The following is a 17,283-nucleotide window of genomic DNA, read 5'->3' on the forward strand; positions in this document are numbered from 1 at the left end:
CCAGGTCAGCGTCATATGGCATAGCTATTGTGATCTATTTGGTTTTGGTTCAATGTTTTGCAAAAACTGGTGGTACCAGTTCGATTTTTGGTCAACAGTTGACCTAAAAGAAAAAATAGTGGTTATCTGAACAGATCGGACTAGTGAATATATATAATATTTATATATTATATATTATTTAAAATATAATATTATATATATATAGTATTTATGTTATATATTTATATTTTTATAATATATATTGAAAATATGAAAAAACAAAGCAACTGAAGAGCCAAACTGATCAACCAATTAACTAATGGTTTCAGCACGCTTCAGTTCACCTGTTTTTCAAAAACCTGAGATGCATTTTCATCCAAACCTGATGCAAAAGGATTTAAGTTATGAAAAGAAGCTCTAGCAAATTACGGATGAATAAAAATGGATGAAAAGAAGATTAGTTTTGTTTGCATCCTTCTCTCCCAAAACAAAATTAATACTCCCGCACACCTGCTACTGAGGATAATATTCACATTTTCTCTGCCCTTTCTTCATAGGGTAAAATTGGCCAGAGATTAATAAATTAGTTAGGAGTTGTACTTGAATAAGATAATTGTTACAACAAGAAACTTGTAGCTCTAAACTTGAGACCGACACTTGCAACTATCACAGTGGTTCTCTCAATTGCAATGGCAGGCTGCAGGGTCGATCTCAGTTGCTGAAAATGACAAACGTTGCTTCTGTTCCCCAATTCTTGAGCTACTGCAATTCCTTCCAAGTACTTTCCAGTTGACCTATAACGCATTAGTTGGTGTCTAACAAGCACTCTGATGGTAATCCAAAATCCTTTGTCAAATAACCAAGTTGCCGCCTCCAAGGATCATTATGTAATTTGTAGTGCAGAACCTTGTTACACCAGAGGAAACTCAGCTAGATCAATGGGTTAGAACTTAAAAATATAAATCCACAGATATATAAGCATTAAATCTGTTGAACACTAATACCTTTAAAATAGGAAATTTCACATTATAAGCATTCTTAAAATTTGATCAACAGTAGATGGTATTATGGAAATGTCATGCCACCATTTACTTGTTTGTTTGTTTGTTTTGAAGCCATGAAGACACTTGTTGATTCGCAGTTCTCACTAAAAAGAGGCTTATTCATAAAGGCATCAAAGAATTCAAGAAGATGCCATTAAGTTGGTATGAGTGCACAAGTTGATACCAAAGACCTTTTCAAAGCTATCTTCTATTCATTACCCATTGCATATTAACTAGCTTAATGGTGAAAAATAATTGGATCTTATGAGGTGATAGGGATATAAGAGATACAAATATGTGGAAGAATAGTAATGGGCATCCTAATATTCTCAATTTACACCATTATCTGATCTTAGTAGCAATAGTATACCAAAGGATTTAAATGGACAGCAGTATATTTTCACATACCCAGTAAACAAATTTCAAGGCTCTCTTGAAGTACCTTAAGATGTCTGATATTTAACTGAGATTGAACATTACATGCAGGGTGGGAACCTATGCAACCTAACACTAGACAGAGATTACTACTTACTGTCATTCTATCCAGTTGCACTACCACAATTTTTTTATACAACAGAAAAATATTAAACACAAGCAAAGAAGCAACCTAAAGCATCTATCGTAACTAGGAAATGTAAATCCCAATCACTTGATCGATCAGAGTCTAGGCTTTTATAATGACCATTCTCCAACCAATCAGCAGCTTGGTTCTCCTCCCTATGAATGTGGCTGTAGGAAACTTTAATCCTGGCCTCTTCACATGATTTTCTTGCACTTATCAAAGTAGAATGACACCTCTGCGCTGACAAACTTGATCCCTTTAGAGTCTCAATTGAAGTCTTTGAATCTCCTTTGATGATAACTCATCCCACCCCCCAAAGACTTCACTAGTTTATGGGCCTCCAGACTCTCTCTCATTTCTGCCACTGCAATGAACGAGATACCAATTGGACCAGCTACTACTTTTATAATTTTTCCATTTGAGTCTCTTGCTATGCATCCAAAATCATATCTTCCACCCTTTTTGAAGCATGAAAGTTGATCTTTATGATATTGGGTTCTGGCAGGACCCACTTTATCCAAATGGTTTTTCTTTCTACTTTGCAGTCATTACCTGTTCTCCCTTGGGCTTCCAAAAATTCTCTTTAACTTTTTAAGGTCTTAGTTACTATCTGCAGGGGGTTAAAACTTTTGTTATTGAAGACTTTTTCATTCCTGTTTTTCCATAGGTAACATAGTAAGTAAGCCATTCTTTCCCAAAGAAGGTCAAATATCTTATCACCTTTCCTCATTTTTATTTCCAACCACCAATCCAATATGAAGTGGGAATTCATGTAACTAGGTGTTGGCAATTGACCCATAAGCACTGTCCATATTTGAGAGGCCAACTGGAAATTAATAAATAAATGGCTTATATCTTCTGGTTGTCCACAAAATGGGCTTGGATTTTTATGGACTAAGAGGGACCTAGCTTAAAGTTCCTGCCATCCAGTGGCAACCCACTGATCCAGATGAATTATTGTCAATGGCATAAGCAGGTTACATTGCTAAAATAAGGAAAGAGTTCCCTTAAATGATCCATAAACTCAATAAGCTACTATCAATGTAGTCCAGTTTCCAATAGAGATGTTCTTTCCGGCTTCTTCAACTCACCAAAATTAACCTTTTCCATGTCAAGGCCTCCTGGGGGCAATGGCCAATTGCTGTTGTCTCACTACTCATTAGCAAGATCTTCCAAATCGAACAAGATATCCAATATCAACTCTTCTTATTGATTGGATACCTCCATCAGTTTATTAGGAAGAGAAGAATAAAATGGATCAAACTCCCTATTCATTATTCAGAGATCAATAGGGCACCAAAAGCAGTAGCATCTTATGGACCTAACATAGGTTACATCCCACATGACATAAAATTGAAAGATCCACATCTTCCTCTTGGAAGTGGAACGGCCATGACCCAAACATAATACCCCTCTTCAAGGCTCCCCCCCCCCCCAATCCAAACCAAATAAAAAAGAACAAAACATAACTACTGATGCTCAATTGGAACAAATAAGCGTAGAGCATTTCAATTTTCAATTCATCCTTCAAATCAGATAAAATTACAGTAGTAGAATCCTATACCATCCAAATTATCTTTATTGTATGACCAATTTAGGAGATAAGTGTTGGAATTTTAATCGTCTTATATGTATATAATCCAGAAATCTAATGTTTGAGTCAAGTTATTACTAAATATGGTGACTTGGAAAAAATATCCAACAGCTATGACTGGCATAGACTTGTTTGATTGATTACTAATCTAAATAGTTACATGTGTTGATTTAGAAAAGAAAGTAGAAGAATGTATTAAAAAGAAGAAAAGAGAACACATGTTTAGAAGAGGAAGTATAAGACATGAGCCTCTTCTATTATTTATATCACTTTATACCACCAGTAGAATAACCAGCTCACCCCTGGTTGTCTGTCTCTATAACAGCACCCAAACAGAATGAAAATAACTTCTAAAGGCGCTTACAATAAGGAGCTGAAAATTAAAGTATTTCAACACATAGCAGGTGCATTGAGTACCTGTATGAATGTGGCAAGGACATCGTCTTCACTCAGTCTCAGGAACTCTACTGCCCAGTCATCCACACGACCAGAAGCACGTTTTTGCCTCTCAGCCTCAAGCAAAACAGAATCACGATACAAAAACCTCTGCCAGATCCTTTGCACATTTGCCAATTTGAAATCTATTTCCGTCTCATTGAATCCCTGTACAATGAAGGAAGACCAGTATCAATCTGTAGTATTAATTGCTGTCATCTTGCAGTAGAAACTTTTTTTTAATTAAAGTACTGCAATGGCTCAGCCAACCAAAGAATGTTAGGGAGCAGGTACCCGCAGAATCTTTATCAAGATTGGAATCTCATCCTCACGAATTCGAACAGCAAAGCTTTCATAGTTGAGCACATTTTCATATGGAAGGAAGATCCCGTCCTGAAACCATAGTAACAAAATCAATAATAATTCTAGGTTATAAGAAAACAATAAATACTTATGCTACTTGCTGACTCATGAATGTCTAGAACAAAAGGTACCCAGGGAAATAGGCTGCTCATGATTAATGACCAGAATAGTAATTGCCAATATCTGGTCATCATAGGAAACTAATCTGTGCAATATAATCTGCCATTTTTCCTGATGGGGGAAATATAAGATTATAGTATGTAAGAAAAGGAGTCTACCCACAATTGCATTTCCTGAAACAAATGCAAGTCTAGAATCCATCATTTGATGAGACCTACCTAAGAGAGACTCCATTGTAACCATCAGGTGATCATCAAGATCCTATACTATAATTGCTTCTGAACTGTCAATGCTACTCATTCATCAACCAGCATGTAATAGATTGAGTGGTTAGGATTATCAGATCAGGTTGATTATTGGTTAAAGAGACCTTGTGGAACCAATCTAGTGTGTGGTAATTTCCTAGCTGCATGGACTCCATCTCTTATTCTGCTATTGCTAAGCTATCCCTACCTGGCAGGTAACTTATATTCTTCTTCTTTATGTTTGTCATGAAACATGTGAAAGGTCAGGTTACCTGGATGACAACAGGTATGCACCCTTGCAAGATACTATCTTCCATCCGACCACTCCAACCATCTCCAGGTAACACTCCACAGAAAATGGAGCTGGCCAAATCATTGTGGTAATCTGCAGAGCGCAATGGAGTTACGATCACATCTTCTGCGTGTTGCCTCCCGAGCTTACCTTCTTTGTCAGGGCTTGATCCAAATTCTTCTGCCAGCTTCTGTCTGATACCCATGCTATACCTGGATAATAAGGGCCAAAAATAAATGTTTGTTCTGTAAAATTAAGTTTCAGAGGAAAAGGTAAGACCCCAAGTAATAAAGAATGTATCTTGGTTTACATACGTATCTTCAGGTCTGCCATCTCTATAAGCTGGTCCAAGATTTCCATTAAAGTAGAACAGTGTCTTGCGATTCTTACGGGACCTGAAATTAAAAGGCTCAATTGATTCATTGTGATTGTTTTCTTGTCAATAGGAATGTACTGTTCGCCAAAACCAGCAGAATTTAAGCAAAAGTTGAGTTAGCTAAACAAATTTTTTTATGAGATAAATACCTTGACCATAACTTCAATTCTAAGGATTTTGGATCAGGTATTTTCCATGCAGGAAGCACCAGATCTTTATCAGGGTCAAAGCATGGATGATTGCCTCTTCTAAGAGAGGAAATTTTGTCCCAGTTGTCTGCCCAATATGCTGTTGTTGAGTGGTTATGCTTTGAATTTGTGTTCCCCCAGTGGACCAACATCATGCTGTTCCAAATCTCCTTGGGAGCATAGCAAGCACCTTCATCCCATGAAAAAAACTGCCTTCAGATACAGAGGCGTCATCATTAGGAGCATGGAAAGGTGAAAGATAACAAATAGGAAGTAATTGACATTCACTCTTCTGCTGTATCAATGAAGGTTCTCTATCTATATCGTACCCAAATATGGTCTCTTCCAGAAGAACGGTTCCAGTAAGGATACTGCTCAACTATGTAATTATATGCCTTCTTATAGAAATCCAGAGTCAGAGAGCTCCTCAACCCCATGTGGTCCTGAAGTTTAAGGTAAAATAAACATTATAACTGGGTGGCAATATGCACACATACAAATACACATATGCAAGAGATAATATAGCTAAAATCTCTGTTAAATAATCCCAAGATAATTCTTGTCATATGAAATAAAAAAGTTGATTGCTTATATATAATTATAATGAGTAGGTAATGCAATTCATATAAATAGGGGTGCAACTTGGGCGGGCTGGGATGGGTTTAAGGTCAATCCAGGTAGGCATAAGGCCTGAGCCCAAGGTTAAGCCCAATCTCCCAGTCCAGGCCCAGCCCAAACTAAAACTTGACAGAGTCGAGCTGGGCTTGGGTTGGTTAGGTGGGCCTACTGGGCCCAAGGTGTCAAATGCAATCCTTGTATGATGGATGGATGGATTAGTGGATGGTTGGTTTGGATTTAGATTGGATCAAAGTTGAGCTGTGGTCGATCCAGGCTAAGGCTACCCAAGTGCTAGGCCTAGGCCAGCCCAAAAAATATAAAAAACAAAAAAAAAAAAAAAACGAAGTTTTGGGGCCAATCCCAGCCAAAGAACCAAAGTGGCAAAATCCAAGCCCTTGCCCGTTTAAAATTTCAAGTTGGTCTGGTTCAGGATCAGGTTGAGCACACCAAATTTGCACCCCTAAATTGAAATTATTAAACCTGCAAAACCATTAAAGTGGAATTTCATGAGCCAAAGAATTTACCCGCATACTCAAGTGAGGTGCATCATCTGCACGAGTTATAATGCATGAATCAAGAACTGGAACATAAAAATAGTCTGCTTCTTCACCATTTAATGTTCGATAAGGGCTAGCAAGAATGCTTTCATAGAGTGCTATCTGCAAAGGAGCGTTAGAAGAAATCAATTGTAAGCTACTTCTGATACTATTATTTTTTCTGTTGTCAAATAGAGGTCAAGTTATACCTGTGCACCATACAACTGATCTGTCCACAATGTTGCATTCTGGTCATCATAGATTCTGTTTACACATTCGAACTTGAAATGTCGACCCTGCATCACCCAAAAGCTATAGATAAGGAATATCAAAAAGAGATTTCCCTATGGTTATCAGGTATAAGGGCTAATTCCAACCTCAAGGAGCAGACTATTATACTCTGGTGGCAAATCATAAACATATATAAGAGGCCTTTTCTTTGTCACCGTAGCTTTCATGTTGATAAGATCTCTGCTGGGATGTGCATTATCAGGTAGATCAACTGTGGCTGGTCGAATCCATTGAGGCCACTCCCTGAGAGATGATAACACAGAGGGAATACTGCAATCTGTTCCATACCAACTAATATCACACTGAACATGAACAATGACCTGTTAGTAGGTTACATCAAGGAACAGAACAATAAATAGTAAATAGCTCAGTGTGATGGTAAATCTTGGCTGACAAGTGTAAGAGTCCAGGTTCGGGTCTGAAAGCAACCACTTCATGTGAAAAATACTGGAGGTTAGGTTTGTATCCAGTTGATTCCTCTCAAGCCCAAGGTTTTAAAAGGCTAAAAGAGGAGGCAAGGTGTAAGCCTCAAGGCATTACTTGCATTTAATGAAATTGATAACGTACTCCTATAGCTTAGTTTTTTGTGGCACATATTGTACCTTTTTAATTCCCCACTCTCCTTGGCCATCCCTCTTGAGATTGCACAAACTCATGAACAGAAATAAACATAATAATACAAGCATATGAACAAAACCAATTTAAGTAACTTATACAAGAGAGCATAAATTACCAGGAAAGGGGGAAATCTTATAGAGGGAATCTTAATATGATTAATCTATGGATGCAAAATAAAATAAAAGTTGTTTCCATCACTACAATATAATATAAGATCCATCCTCTAAATGAATTGAACAGGTATTACTAAATTGGCAGGGATGTTTTAGGCATGTCAAACTTTTTGTACGAGACATATCCTTTTAGTAAAGAAGTATGTGTTTTAAAGGAGAGTAACACCCTTGTGTATTGTTCTATTGTTTTAATCCTTAAGCAAATATCCTTCTATTTTTTCAAAAATTCTTTAAGCCCATTTTGAGTATCATTGTATTAGGATTTAGGTGAAAAACTTTAGGAAGTAAAGTTTTATTAGCTTTCCTCTACCATATCCTTTGTATTGTAGTTATACTGTTATATTCTTTTTTTAGAAGAGATAAAGTGTCATTTCATTAAAGCAGAAAAAACCAAGTACAACCAGTGGCTGTACAGTGGGAGACTACGAAGTAAATTAGACCACTATCCTATTTGAGATTACAAAAAGATTTTCGACTTCCAAAAGAGAACTAAGGACAGGTCCATCTAAAACTATCTGTGCTTGTTTTAGAGAGTTTTGCTTGAATTAGAATACATGAGATTGCCCAAAATAGGAAATAAGGCTGCACAAGTTAAGGTAGTAGTATAGTTCAATTTTAAATTTAAAAGAAAAAAATCTAATACAGATGCATGTTTATTGGTTGAAAGGAGATATGTATCTTATGACCCCTTTGATAAAGTAAAAATTTTTGTTTCATTTCTTTCCCTTCATGATATTCTTTTATAAGAGGTTTACACCTCTGCCTACTTAAGGTGAGAGGCGAGAAGCACATGCGCCTCAACATTTGGGGAATATGCCTTTGCTGTATCTTATGAGGCCATAAGGGCAAAAAAGTTTTGAGTTTTTTTGGCCTGCCTTGCCTCATAACCTTTAAAACACTGCTCAATACCCCATATAGCTGGGACCAGAATAGGATCACAGCCCCAATAATAGATGGTAAAGTTCAAATTCTATAATCTTTACACAGAATTTTTCACTTAATTTTAGTAAAAGATTCAACAATTGTGAAAAGAATCACTTGTACAAATACTAATCCTCTAAATTTATCCATCTACAGAATGAAAAATCCAAAAAGATCCATATATTTTGTCTTCCTTTCCTTGTCTTTAGAAAAGGACAAACAGAACAGGTAGACAAGAAGAATGGAGGACATCCTAGATATAGAAAACTTCCATCACCTACCTGACAAAATCCACCACGGCAATGCCCATGACCGGAGCATTGGTTGATACACGTGCATTGCACAGGCACCTCGCAGAACCTCCCCCAGAGACCATCATATTTACAATCACATTCCTCTTTAAATTGTACCTCTGAAGCATAGGCTTTCTGTGGGTCGACATTGCACCACCCATGTTTGCTACTATTTGTTGTAAAGACATCTAGATCAGCCTTTGTCCAGTTAGTCAGCTTGGGCCCACCAGGTGTAGAAGGTAAGCTGAAAAGTGGTTATGTGCTTCAGATCAATTTTGTGTGGAGGAATTCAGGGATCTTCAATTGAAGTTTAGAAATGAAAGCTGGGAATCCTTACTCTATTTGAAATCCACATGCCTCTGCCAGAGGACGGTTTGGATATTTTGTGCCTTCCCCACAGAAGCACATTGCCCTCGTTTTATCACAATATCTAGGACAAATTGAGACAACCCATGTCCCATATGGCATCTCTGGTGATCCTGGATAATTGCACTCCAACTGCAATCTTTCAGAGCATCCTTCTCCTGCTTAATAAGTAGATATTGTGGATCTTAGTGTATAACTGATTAGACAAAGTTACTACCTAGACATCCCGTTTTCTGTAAAAAAGAATATAATTGTACTGAAAATTAAAAAAGGAGCTATAAGATTTTACAAGAGATGATTAGTTAAATGAATTAACAACATATTTCTAAATATAAAAAAGTTTGTTAGCATTTGGAGTCAAAATTGGCCCCAAAAGAAGGCAAACAGGGGACATAGAATATGAAAAATCCTGTAAAAGGAAAAAGTGAAATATACTACAGAGAATAGGGTTTTATTGAAGAAAATCATTTCAGAAACTTCACTAGTTACAAGCATAATAACATACATCTGGGATTAGGGTGTTGGAAAAGATAACCCCATAAATAATGGTACATTTCTGAGACAAAAATGCAAGAGAAAAAAATGATATTCCCTAACATAATTGATCCTGAATAACATTTAGGTATTGCAAATTCTTCAAATTTGCCTCCCCTGTGACCCATATTTGACAAAAGTACTTAACAAGAACCTCCAGGTTACAGGAACCAGCTTCATTATGGCCCCTCACCAGAATATGGTTAAAATCCAATATTCCTTGGCTTCAAATGGAGAGCACTAAAAGGTGTAACACACTCTATACATTTATTAGACTATGAATTTTAAACCTTGAATTGATTGAAAAACAGTTTTAAACCTTGAAGGAAATGAAAATAACATATACATTTAATATTTAACTATAGTGAAAGTAATTTCCCCAAAACAGGAACATAACTTTCACTAGCTTTTATTAAGAAGAGGTATTGCAAAGCCCATTGCTTGGGCTTTAACATATGCTTAATAGGCTAAGGCACATGCTATGCACATGCATGAAAAGGCTGGGGGAATCCTAGGTTGCAACATACTTCGTTCATGGGAAACAATTTTTATTTTTACTGCCTGTCTAATTGGGTCAAGTTATAGAGAAATTTGAAAATCTACACAAACTCAAAATAAAAAAGGCTCAAGAATTATGTCAACACCAATACCCAAGAGAGTAGGAGGGTGGGTTCTCTTCATATGGTATATATAAGAGGCAACATAAATGCTAATAAGACTCATGAAACAAATAAAGTGATAATGTTAATGGGCTAAATGTTGAATAGCCAGATATCTTACATAGTTTTTGAATTCAGTGTTTCATAATAAAACAAAGCGAAAGGAAGATAACACTCACCAGCATATCCATGAAAACACCTGCACTGTCCTAGTCCCCGGTTACAAATGCCTTGACCACTGCAATCATTCTTGCAGGCCTTGCCACCTATTCTCTATTAACAAAGTGATTATAAATTACAAGCAAGAAAACAAAAACTGACATTGGGCATTCTTTAATCCTTTTCACAAGCTAAAAGGTTGACAAATCATATCCAATAAGCTAGCCTCTCTTGAAGACTTAGATCTTAAGTATGATTAACTGAATGAAAATTATGATACCAACTAACAATCAAAGAGACCCCAACAGTTAAAAGTTGCAACATTTAAGTCAACATCTAATATACAACAAAGGATCTTCATAATAAGATAGGAAAAATTTGAGAAAGACAAATCTGATGTGTTGTTGGGAGTCAAAAGCCAACAAAAACCCGATCATAACTTGAATTTGAAAAGAGACCAGTTCTGCAGGGCTTGAACCATTCTTCAAAAACCGTACCTCAATAATGTTTACTGCCTTGGTAGTTGAGTCACAACCAGAAAACCATCGTCCTATCTTGGCTATCCATGGTGCACCACGATAAACCACTGCATTGTGCAAATCAGCTGGAAACCGACTACTCAAATCCAGACGGGGTTGCTGATTTTTAGCCACATGCGCATTGCTTTCAGTTGACCCATTAAATGGGGAACAAGAAGTCTGAACTTGGCGGGTACTGAAGTAATCAACAGAAGAAGGCGCCAAAGGAAACAAGAACAGATGAACTAATGAAACTAATACCACGATAGAAGCAATGGTTGCTACCAGAGACCACGAGCATTTCCATGTCTTAACAGAGATCATCATCTCAAAAACTTTCACACCAGTCAAAAAACGTAATCAGTTTCATGAATTAACATGATCAAAACTCTCCCTATGTAACATAAACAGGCTTAAAAAGGTCCCCAGAAAGAACCATTGCAAAGATCATTCAGAAATATTTGCAAGACCACAATACGTATCTTTAACAAAAGTTCAAAAAATGGAAGACAGAAAATCAGAAACCCATTGATAAATTTCTCTTAAAATTGTTCAGTGGCAGGTTAAATAACAAATTCCAGCAAAGAAAGATAGTAAGCGAGTGAAAATAATTTCACCTGCAAGGGAACTAACCATAAAGTTTCGGGACAAAATTAGCAAACTCCGCATAGAACACCAAAACTTAAACACACACACACACACAGATTTTCAGCAGAGAGACACGAATATCCCGAATAATTCAGGGAAGATTTCAGATTATTAAAAATATTCATCTCGGTCTGATTCAAAAATTTTGAAAAATTCAGCAAAATTTAGAATGAAACTGAATAGAATCCAGAAGAATACTGACCTTCAACAAATCTAAGATGACAGCGTTTCAGACGAGACAGCAAAACGGAAGATCAAAAGGATGAAATCAACGAATTTGAAGATTCTGAATGCCATATGGCCATTGAGAGGGATCAGCCAATGGAGAAGAGCTGACTCCACCCACAACACTAATAAATAAAAAAAATTAATAATTCAATTATGAACAACAATAATGAACAATGCAGAGAGAGCGAAGGTCAATAAAAGAGCCGCCAAGGCCCTCGCTGCAAGAATTTGAACAAACTGACCCTCATATTTTCATTAAATGACGAGATTACCCTTCTCCATTCTCCACAACCAGTACCAGAGGGAATTAGTTTGATCAAGACGGAAGAGATAGAAAGGAGAAGAATTTACCCAAGAAAGAAAGTAAAAAAGCAAAAACGACAAAAAGCCCATCACAAATCACAGTAACCAAACACTCTCAGCCTCAAATGAAATCCACGTGTTTACCAAAAATAAAGAAAATCCATGTGTTAACAGCAACATTCTTTGTCGTTTTGTACTTCAGAAGTCCACGCTCTCCATGGGTCCTACCTCGGCATCTTGGCTTTTGCCCTTTTTTTACTAAAATCCCCTATAGAGGTGAGGTGAAAATAATCAAATATTTGAGCTTTGCTTGTTTTTTTTTTTTTTTCTATTTATTTGGGGTAACCAAAGATTTATAGGCCCGTTCGGTTCGCGGAAATAGGGGTTTCGAATGGAGTCAAAATAAGTTATTCCGATTTCAACTGTTTTGTTGGGTGGAATCAGAATATTGTTTTCATTAGTGCTGGAATGTTGCCCCTTCCTTCGCAATGAAATCTCATTCCTATTAATTTTAATTTTCATTTTCCATTCTTGTTTGAACTAAACAAACTATGAGATTATACTATTTTGATTCTAAAGGATTTCGATTTTGATTCTTACTACGAATCAAATAGACCTTTTTGAGTTTGAGAATTTTTTTATTGCAATTCTTTATTACTTTTATTTAAAAGAAAATCTATAATGCTAGAAAGACATGATAGCAAAAAGACTTTCTTTTTTTTTTAAGCCAATGGAAAGGATTTTACCAATCAAACCCCCCACCTGGTGAACTCTTCCTACCTTATAGAGAGACATTAGAGGTATTTAGGGCCAATTTGATTCATAGAAATAAGATCGGAATGGGCCATTTTCAATTTCAACGGTTTGGTTGAATGGAGTTGAAATCCCATTCCCATTCAGGGTGGAATGGCATGTCCCAATTTGAGGGTATGGTCATTCCCTCCCCCTCCCTTGGGAAGGAAATCTTATTCTAACTTATTTCAATTCCCATTCTAATTCCTATTTAAACCAAATGGTTATAGGAATAGACCATTCCAATTCCGATTCTAATTCTAATTGTAAACCAAACAGACTCTTAAATCATCGAATATGTGTATATTAGTATTGTAATTTATCATATCAAAGAAAGTCGCATCTAAATTCAACCTGATAAACTAAATGGCATAAATTTTGTATCCAGATTCAAACTACTAAGGGTCCATTTAGTTCATAGTTAGAAATCGAAATCGAAATCAGAATCAGAACGGTCTATCCCCATAGTTTGTTTAATTCAAATAAGAATGAAAATGAGAATTGGAATCAGTTGGCATGGAATTTCATTCCGAAGAAAAGGGGGAGGGAATGCTATTACATCAGGAATGAGGATATAATTCCAATTCCACCCAATCAAATAATTGGAATTGAAATGGTCCGTTCCAACTTCAATTCCATACCCCTATTCCCATGAACCAAATAGGCCCTTAATGTATTTGAATTATCCAAATTCCATTAGATTAAATTGAATTCTTGAATCTCACATTTGGTATCAGATTTTTGGATTCGTTTACACCCCTATTTAGAATGCTTCAATGCAAATGAGACCAAGTCCAAGTTAAAATACAAACAAAGCGACCATGTACTATGTTATCTCATTGGCATTGCAAACTTTGATTTCAAAAAACTGGATGCAAGGTTTATTCAATTGTATTCCTACCTTATTTCTCTCCCATATAAGTGGATGCCCTCATTATATTACCCTCTTTTTCATTCCCAAACAACCAACATTTACTTGCCCTTCATCCTGGACAAACAAAGACAAAATTATATCTAAAGCTAAAGTAAATTAGAATTTACAATGATTAGATATGTATTTTCATGCATTTATGTTGCAAAGAAAAGGAATCTTATAGTAACAAAATCATCTATATATTAGGCCCCATTTGGTTCACAGGAATAGGGGTCTGTTTGGTTGGGTGAAATTGGAATCCTATTTCCATTCTTGATAGAATGGCATTCCCCCATTTGGGAATGGCCATTCCTTGCCCCTCCTTTGGGAATGAAATTCCATCCTGCTAATTTTAATTCTCATTCGCATTCTTGCTGATTTTCATTCTCATTCCCATTCCTATCTAAACCAAACAGATTATAGGAATGGACCATTCTGATTCTTATTCTGATTCCAGTGGATTTTAATTATGATTCTGATTCCGACTACGAACCAAATGGACCCTTATTCTTTTTAGATTTTGTAGGGATAATTTTCCCTAGGAGTGTCTGCCCCTCCTTTGGGAATAAAATTCCATTCCTGCTAATTTTAATTCTCATTCTCATTCTTGCTTATTTTCATTCTCATTCTCATTCCTATCTGAACCAAACAGATTATAGGAATGAACTATTCTGATTCTGATTCTAATTCCAGTGGATTTTAATTATGATTCTGATTCCGACTACGAACCAAATGGACCCTTATTCTTTTTTAGATTTTGTAGGGATAATTTTCCCTAGGAGTGCCTAGGGTTCCTCTGTTTTGCAACCCCTCGCTATCAAAAAATAATTAATATATAATAGTGAACGTCCCCTTAGGTTTTCTTTGGTACCATTGCAGTTCCTACCTACAACACTTGAGGTTGATTTATATAAATTGGCATAAAATTGTTATTGTTATTTGATTGAGGCTATTTATAGTTTAAATAGGCTTTACCTTAACAATATGATTCTTTTGTTGTTGGTTTCAAAAATATATCAAAACCATCTGATGTAAAAAACATATTGTTTTTTACAAAACTGAAACCAAGAACATGTTATTGAATTTCTAGTTTCAATGACATGTTTTTATTTGGTTATTTAACATCATGTTCTATAAATCATAGAATTCTTATCTTTTAAAAATCATTATTAATTTCAATGGTCCCAAAAACATGTATTGTCTTTTGAAATAAACCAAATTGTTTGAAAACAAAAAAATGAAATCTAAGAACATTTTCTTTCTTTTTTTTTTTTTTTTTGCTAATGTGGTGACTTTTAAAACAGATGGGAACAAAAACATTTATGTTATAGAACACCCCCTAAAAATGTGTATGTGGGAGGTTGTCCATACAATACATATCTCTCACAAAATTGCATTGATCAACCCAAAATGTTTCACTAGAAATAGCAATGCTATCAAACACAACCTTAATAATCACACTAACATTGTTTTCACCCAGGATTGTGTAGCAGCAATGCGAGCGCAATTATCAAAAAAAAAAGGCAAATCTCTTAAAGTATCCCTAAGTTTTAGGAAATTAACTTACCCCTACTTTTAAGTACCTCCATTTTTTTTTTTGACAATTAATTAAATCCTCCAATGCCGTTAGTGTCCATTAAAAGAAAGACAAAAAAAGACTATTTTATCTATCATTTTTTCTTTAAATTTTCAAAATGAAACATTTGAATAACACCTTGCTAATCTTCTCCTCATGGCAAACTTCCTCTATCGGCAAAGCTTCCCAACAGATAAAGATATCCAACAAAACCATTTGCAACGCAAAAAATTAGATTGGATCATCAAGACCTCTAAACAAGTGAACAAGAGGGATCATCTTTCACCCCAAAACTAGATTCTGAGGATGCCATCTTTGCTTTAGCTAGCTTCATGTGCACTTCCTATAATATCACAAGAAACAATGGATAAATTCCCTTTTGTGTTCTTGACCTTTAACCGAGTAAATATTAGAGAGCAAAACCAATCACAAAAGGATAATATTGAGTTTTAAAAAATTCTATACGAATGGATTGTGATGGAATGATAATAGACACTAATATCACTGAAAATTTAATCAACTGTTAGAAAAAATTCTCTAAATAATAATAGGGATAGAATTAGTCAATTTCCTAAAATTTCAAGATATTTTAAGAGATTTGCTAATAAATGTATTTATTATATATAGAAAGTTAAAAGAGATAAATAAATGGACAAGGACGTAAAGGCAAGGCAAACATATTAGGATAAAATTACGAATGTCGTATGTGGACCTTCTGATGACGCGGGGGGCATTGAACATGGATCAGGAATCTGGATTCTGGAGTTGAGAGGAGCTGGGGAATCTTCCAGTGGAAAACTGGGGAAACTGAAGATGCGGTGCTTATCAGTTGTGCTCGTGCGTCGCGCTGTTAATTACTTCAAGACTCAAGAGTATTAGAGTAAAGAGATCTGACCCATACAAAATTTAATGCTGTTTTAAAGTAATGGCAGGTGGCTCTGAATCCAAAAACCGTTAAGTTGGAATCTTTTGTTCCAAGAGATTCGATTGGCTGTTTCTCCTGTTCTTCCGCCCCGAAGTCCGCAAAAACTTTCGGGGGGTGGTCAGATGATTCAGATTCATTCCAACAAGACCGGATCGAGTTGCAATACAATGTCCGGTTCAACTGGTCATTGCAACTGTTGGTTGCGACGGTTGGGAAATGCAGGTTTGTATGGTGAGGAAATGCAGCTAACACTGCACATCTCATCATGAAATTTGGGAGTTGAGACCCATCATATATGAATTCTGTTGGCAGGTGTACGTTGGGAATCTCTCGTTGTAGAGGATAAAGAAATGTTTTTCATTGCACGGGGAAGTCCGTTCTTGTTTGTCTGGCATGGAAATAATTTTTGGCCTGCAGGCTGGCAAGTTTTCTCAAATCATATTGAGATATTTCAACTTTTTTGGATTCTAACATCATTTAATGTGAGGCCTGCATGGGCCTAGTCCAACCTAACTCATAAACAAAGAATAATTTAAAAATTGAAAAGTATGGACAGGCCCAATGCAGATTTTTGAATTCTTCTTTACATTTATAAACATTCAAAATGTCAAATACCTCCATTTTTATACATCAACACCTACCTATAAATTGGCATCAATTCCGATTTGGCATCTACCTCGACTGTACTTTGGGCTTAAAAATTCTGACCATGTTCTAACACATAGATCCCATCCCATCCCTTCCATCATTTACCTATTTTAGCATATTTTTATAAGATTTTCATTATTAGCCTATTGTATTCTAGAGAGAGAGAGTTTTATTTTCATCCTATTTCCATTTATTTGTTTCATATTCAAATTCTATTTAATTGGTTAGTTGTCAAAAATTATAATTTGAAATTACTAACTAGAATTAATAAAAAAATATTAAACTTTATCAAGTTTTTATCTAGTAACTATTAAAATTAAGAAATTAATAAAAATAGTATTTTGTAAATTAAATACATTTGAATTAT

The 17,283-nt window shown here is 35.7% G+C and overlaps 1 protein-coding gene across 3 annotated transcripts; it reads right to left on the reverse strand.

Annotated features, from left to right (window-relative positions):
• Window positions 1–375: 375 nt before the first annotated feature.
• LOC104603432 (exostosin family protein) lies at window positions 376–12,017 on the reverse strand. Of its 3 annotated transcripts, XM_010267455.3 has the most exons (16): window positions 12,002–12,017; window positions 11,734–11,881; window positions 10,863–11,218; window positions 10,386–10,479; window positions 8,985–9,174; window positions 8,636–8,891; window positions 6,729–6,944; window positions 6,561–6,647; window positions 6,340–6,474; window positions 5,527–5,640; window positions 5,159–5,406; window positions 4,948–5,028; window positions 4,614–4,845; window positions 3,908–4,006; window positions 3,596–3,781; window positions 376–885 (listed from the first exon to the last, which is right to left on the reverse strand). In XM_010267455.3, exons 3-16 carry the CDS (start codon window positions 11,208–11,210, stop codon window positions 784–786), a joined length of 2,388 nt encoding a protein of 795 aa, XP_010265757.1. In that variant the 5' UTR covers window positions 11,211–11,218; window positions 11,734–11,881; window positions 12,002–12,017; the 3' UTR covers window positions 376–783. The 3 variants fall into 3 exon arrangements, with proteins under 3 accessions (XP_010265757.1, XP_010265756.1, XP_010265759.1); XM_010267454.3 differs by lacking the exon at window positions 12,002–12,017 and having other exon boundaries at window positions 11,734–11,975; XM_010267457.3 differs by lacking the exon at window positions 12,002–12,017 and having other exon boundaries at window positions 8,985–9,171; window positions 11,734–11,974.
• Between the last annotated feature and the right edge of the window lie 5,266 nt (window positions 12,018–17,283).

This window comes from Nelumbo nucifera, chromosome 2, assembly GCF_055504915.1.
Source record: "Nelumbo nucifera cultivar China Antique chromosome 2, China Antique-T2T, whole genome shotgun sequence".
Lineage (NCBI taxonomy): Eukaryota > Viridiplantae > Streptophyta > Magnoliopsida > Proteales > Nelumbonaceae > Nelumbo > Nelumbo nucifera.

Excerpts from the sequence above, each read along its gene's own strand:
- LOC104603432 (XM_010267455.3), bottom strand. The coding sequence starts at position 11,210 with ATGATGATCTCTGTTAAGACATGGAAATGCTCGTGGTCTCTGGTAGCA. Across the intron at positions 5,407-5,526 it reads CTGGAAGAGACCATATTTGG|TTTTTTTCATGGGATGAAGG; the intron begins GTACGATATAGA and ends ATCTGAAGGCAG. Across the intron at positions 5,029-5,158 it reads GAATTGAAGTTATGGTCAAG|GTCCCGTAAGAATCGCAAGA; the intron begins GTATTTATCTCA and ends TTTTAATTTCAG.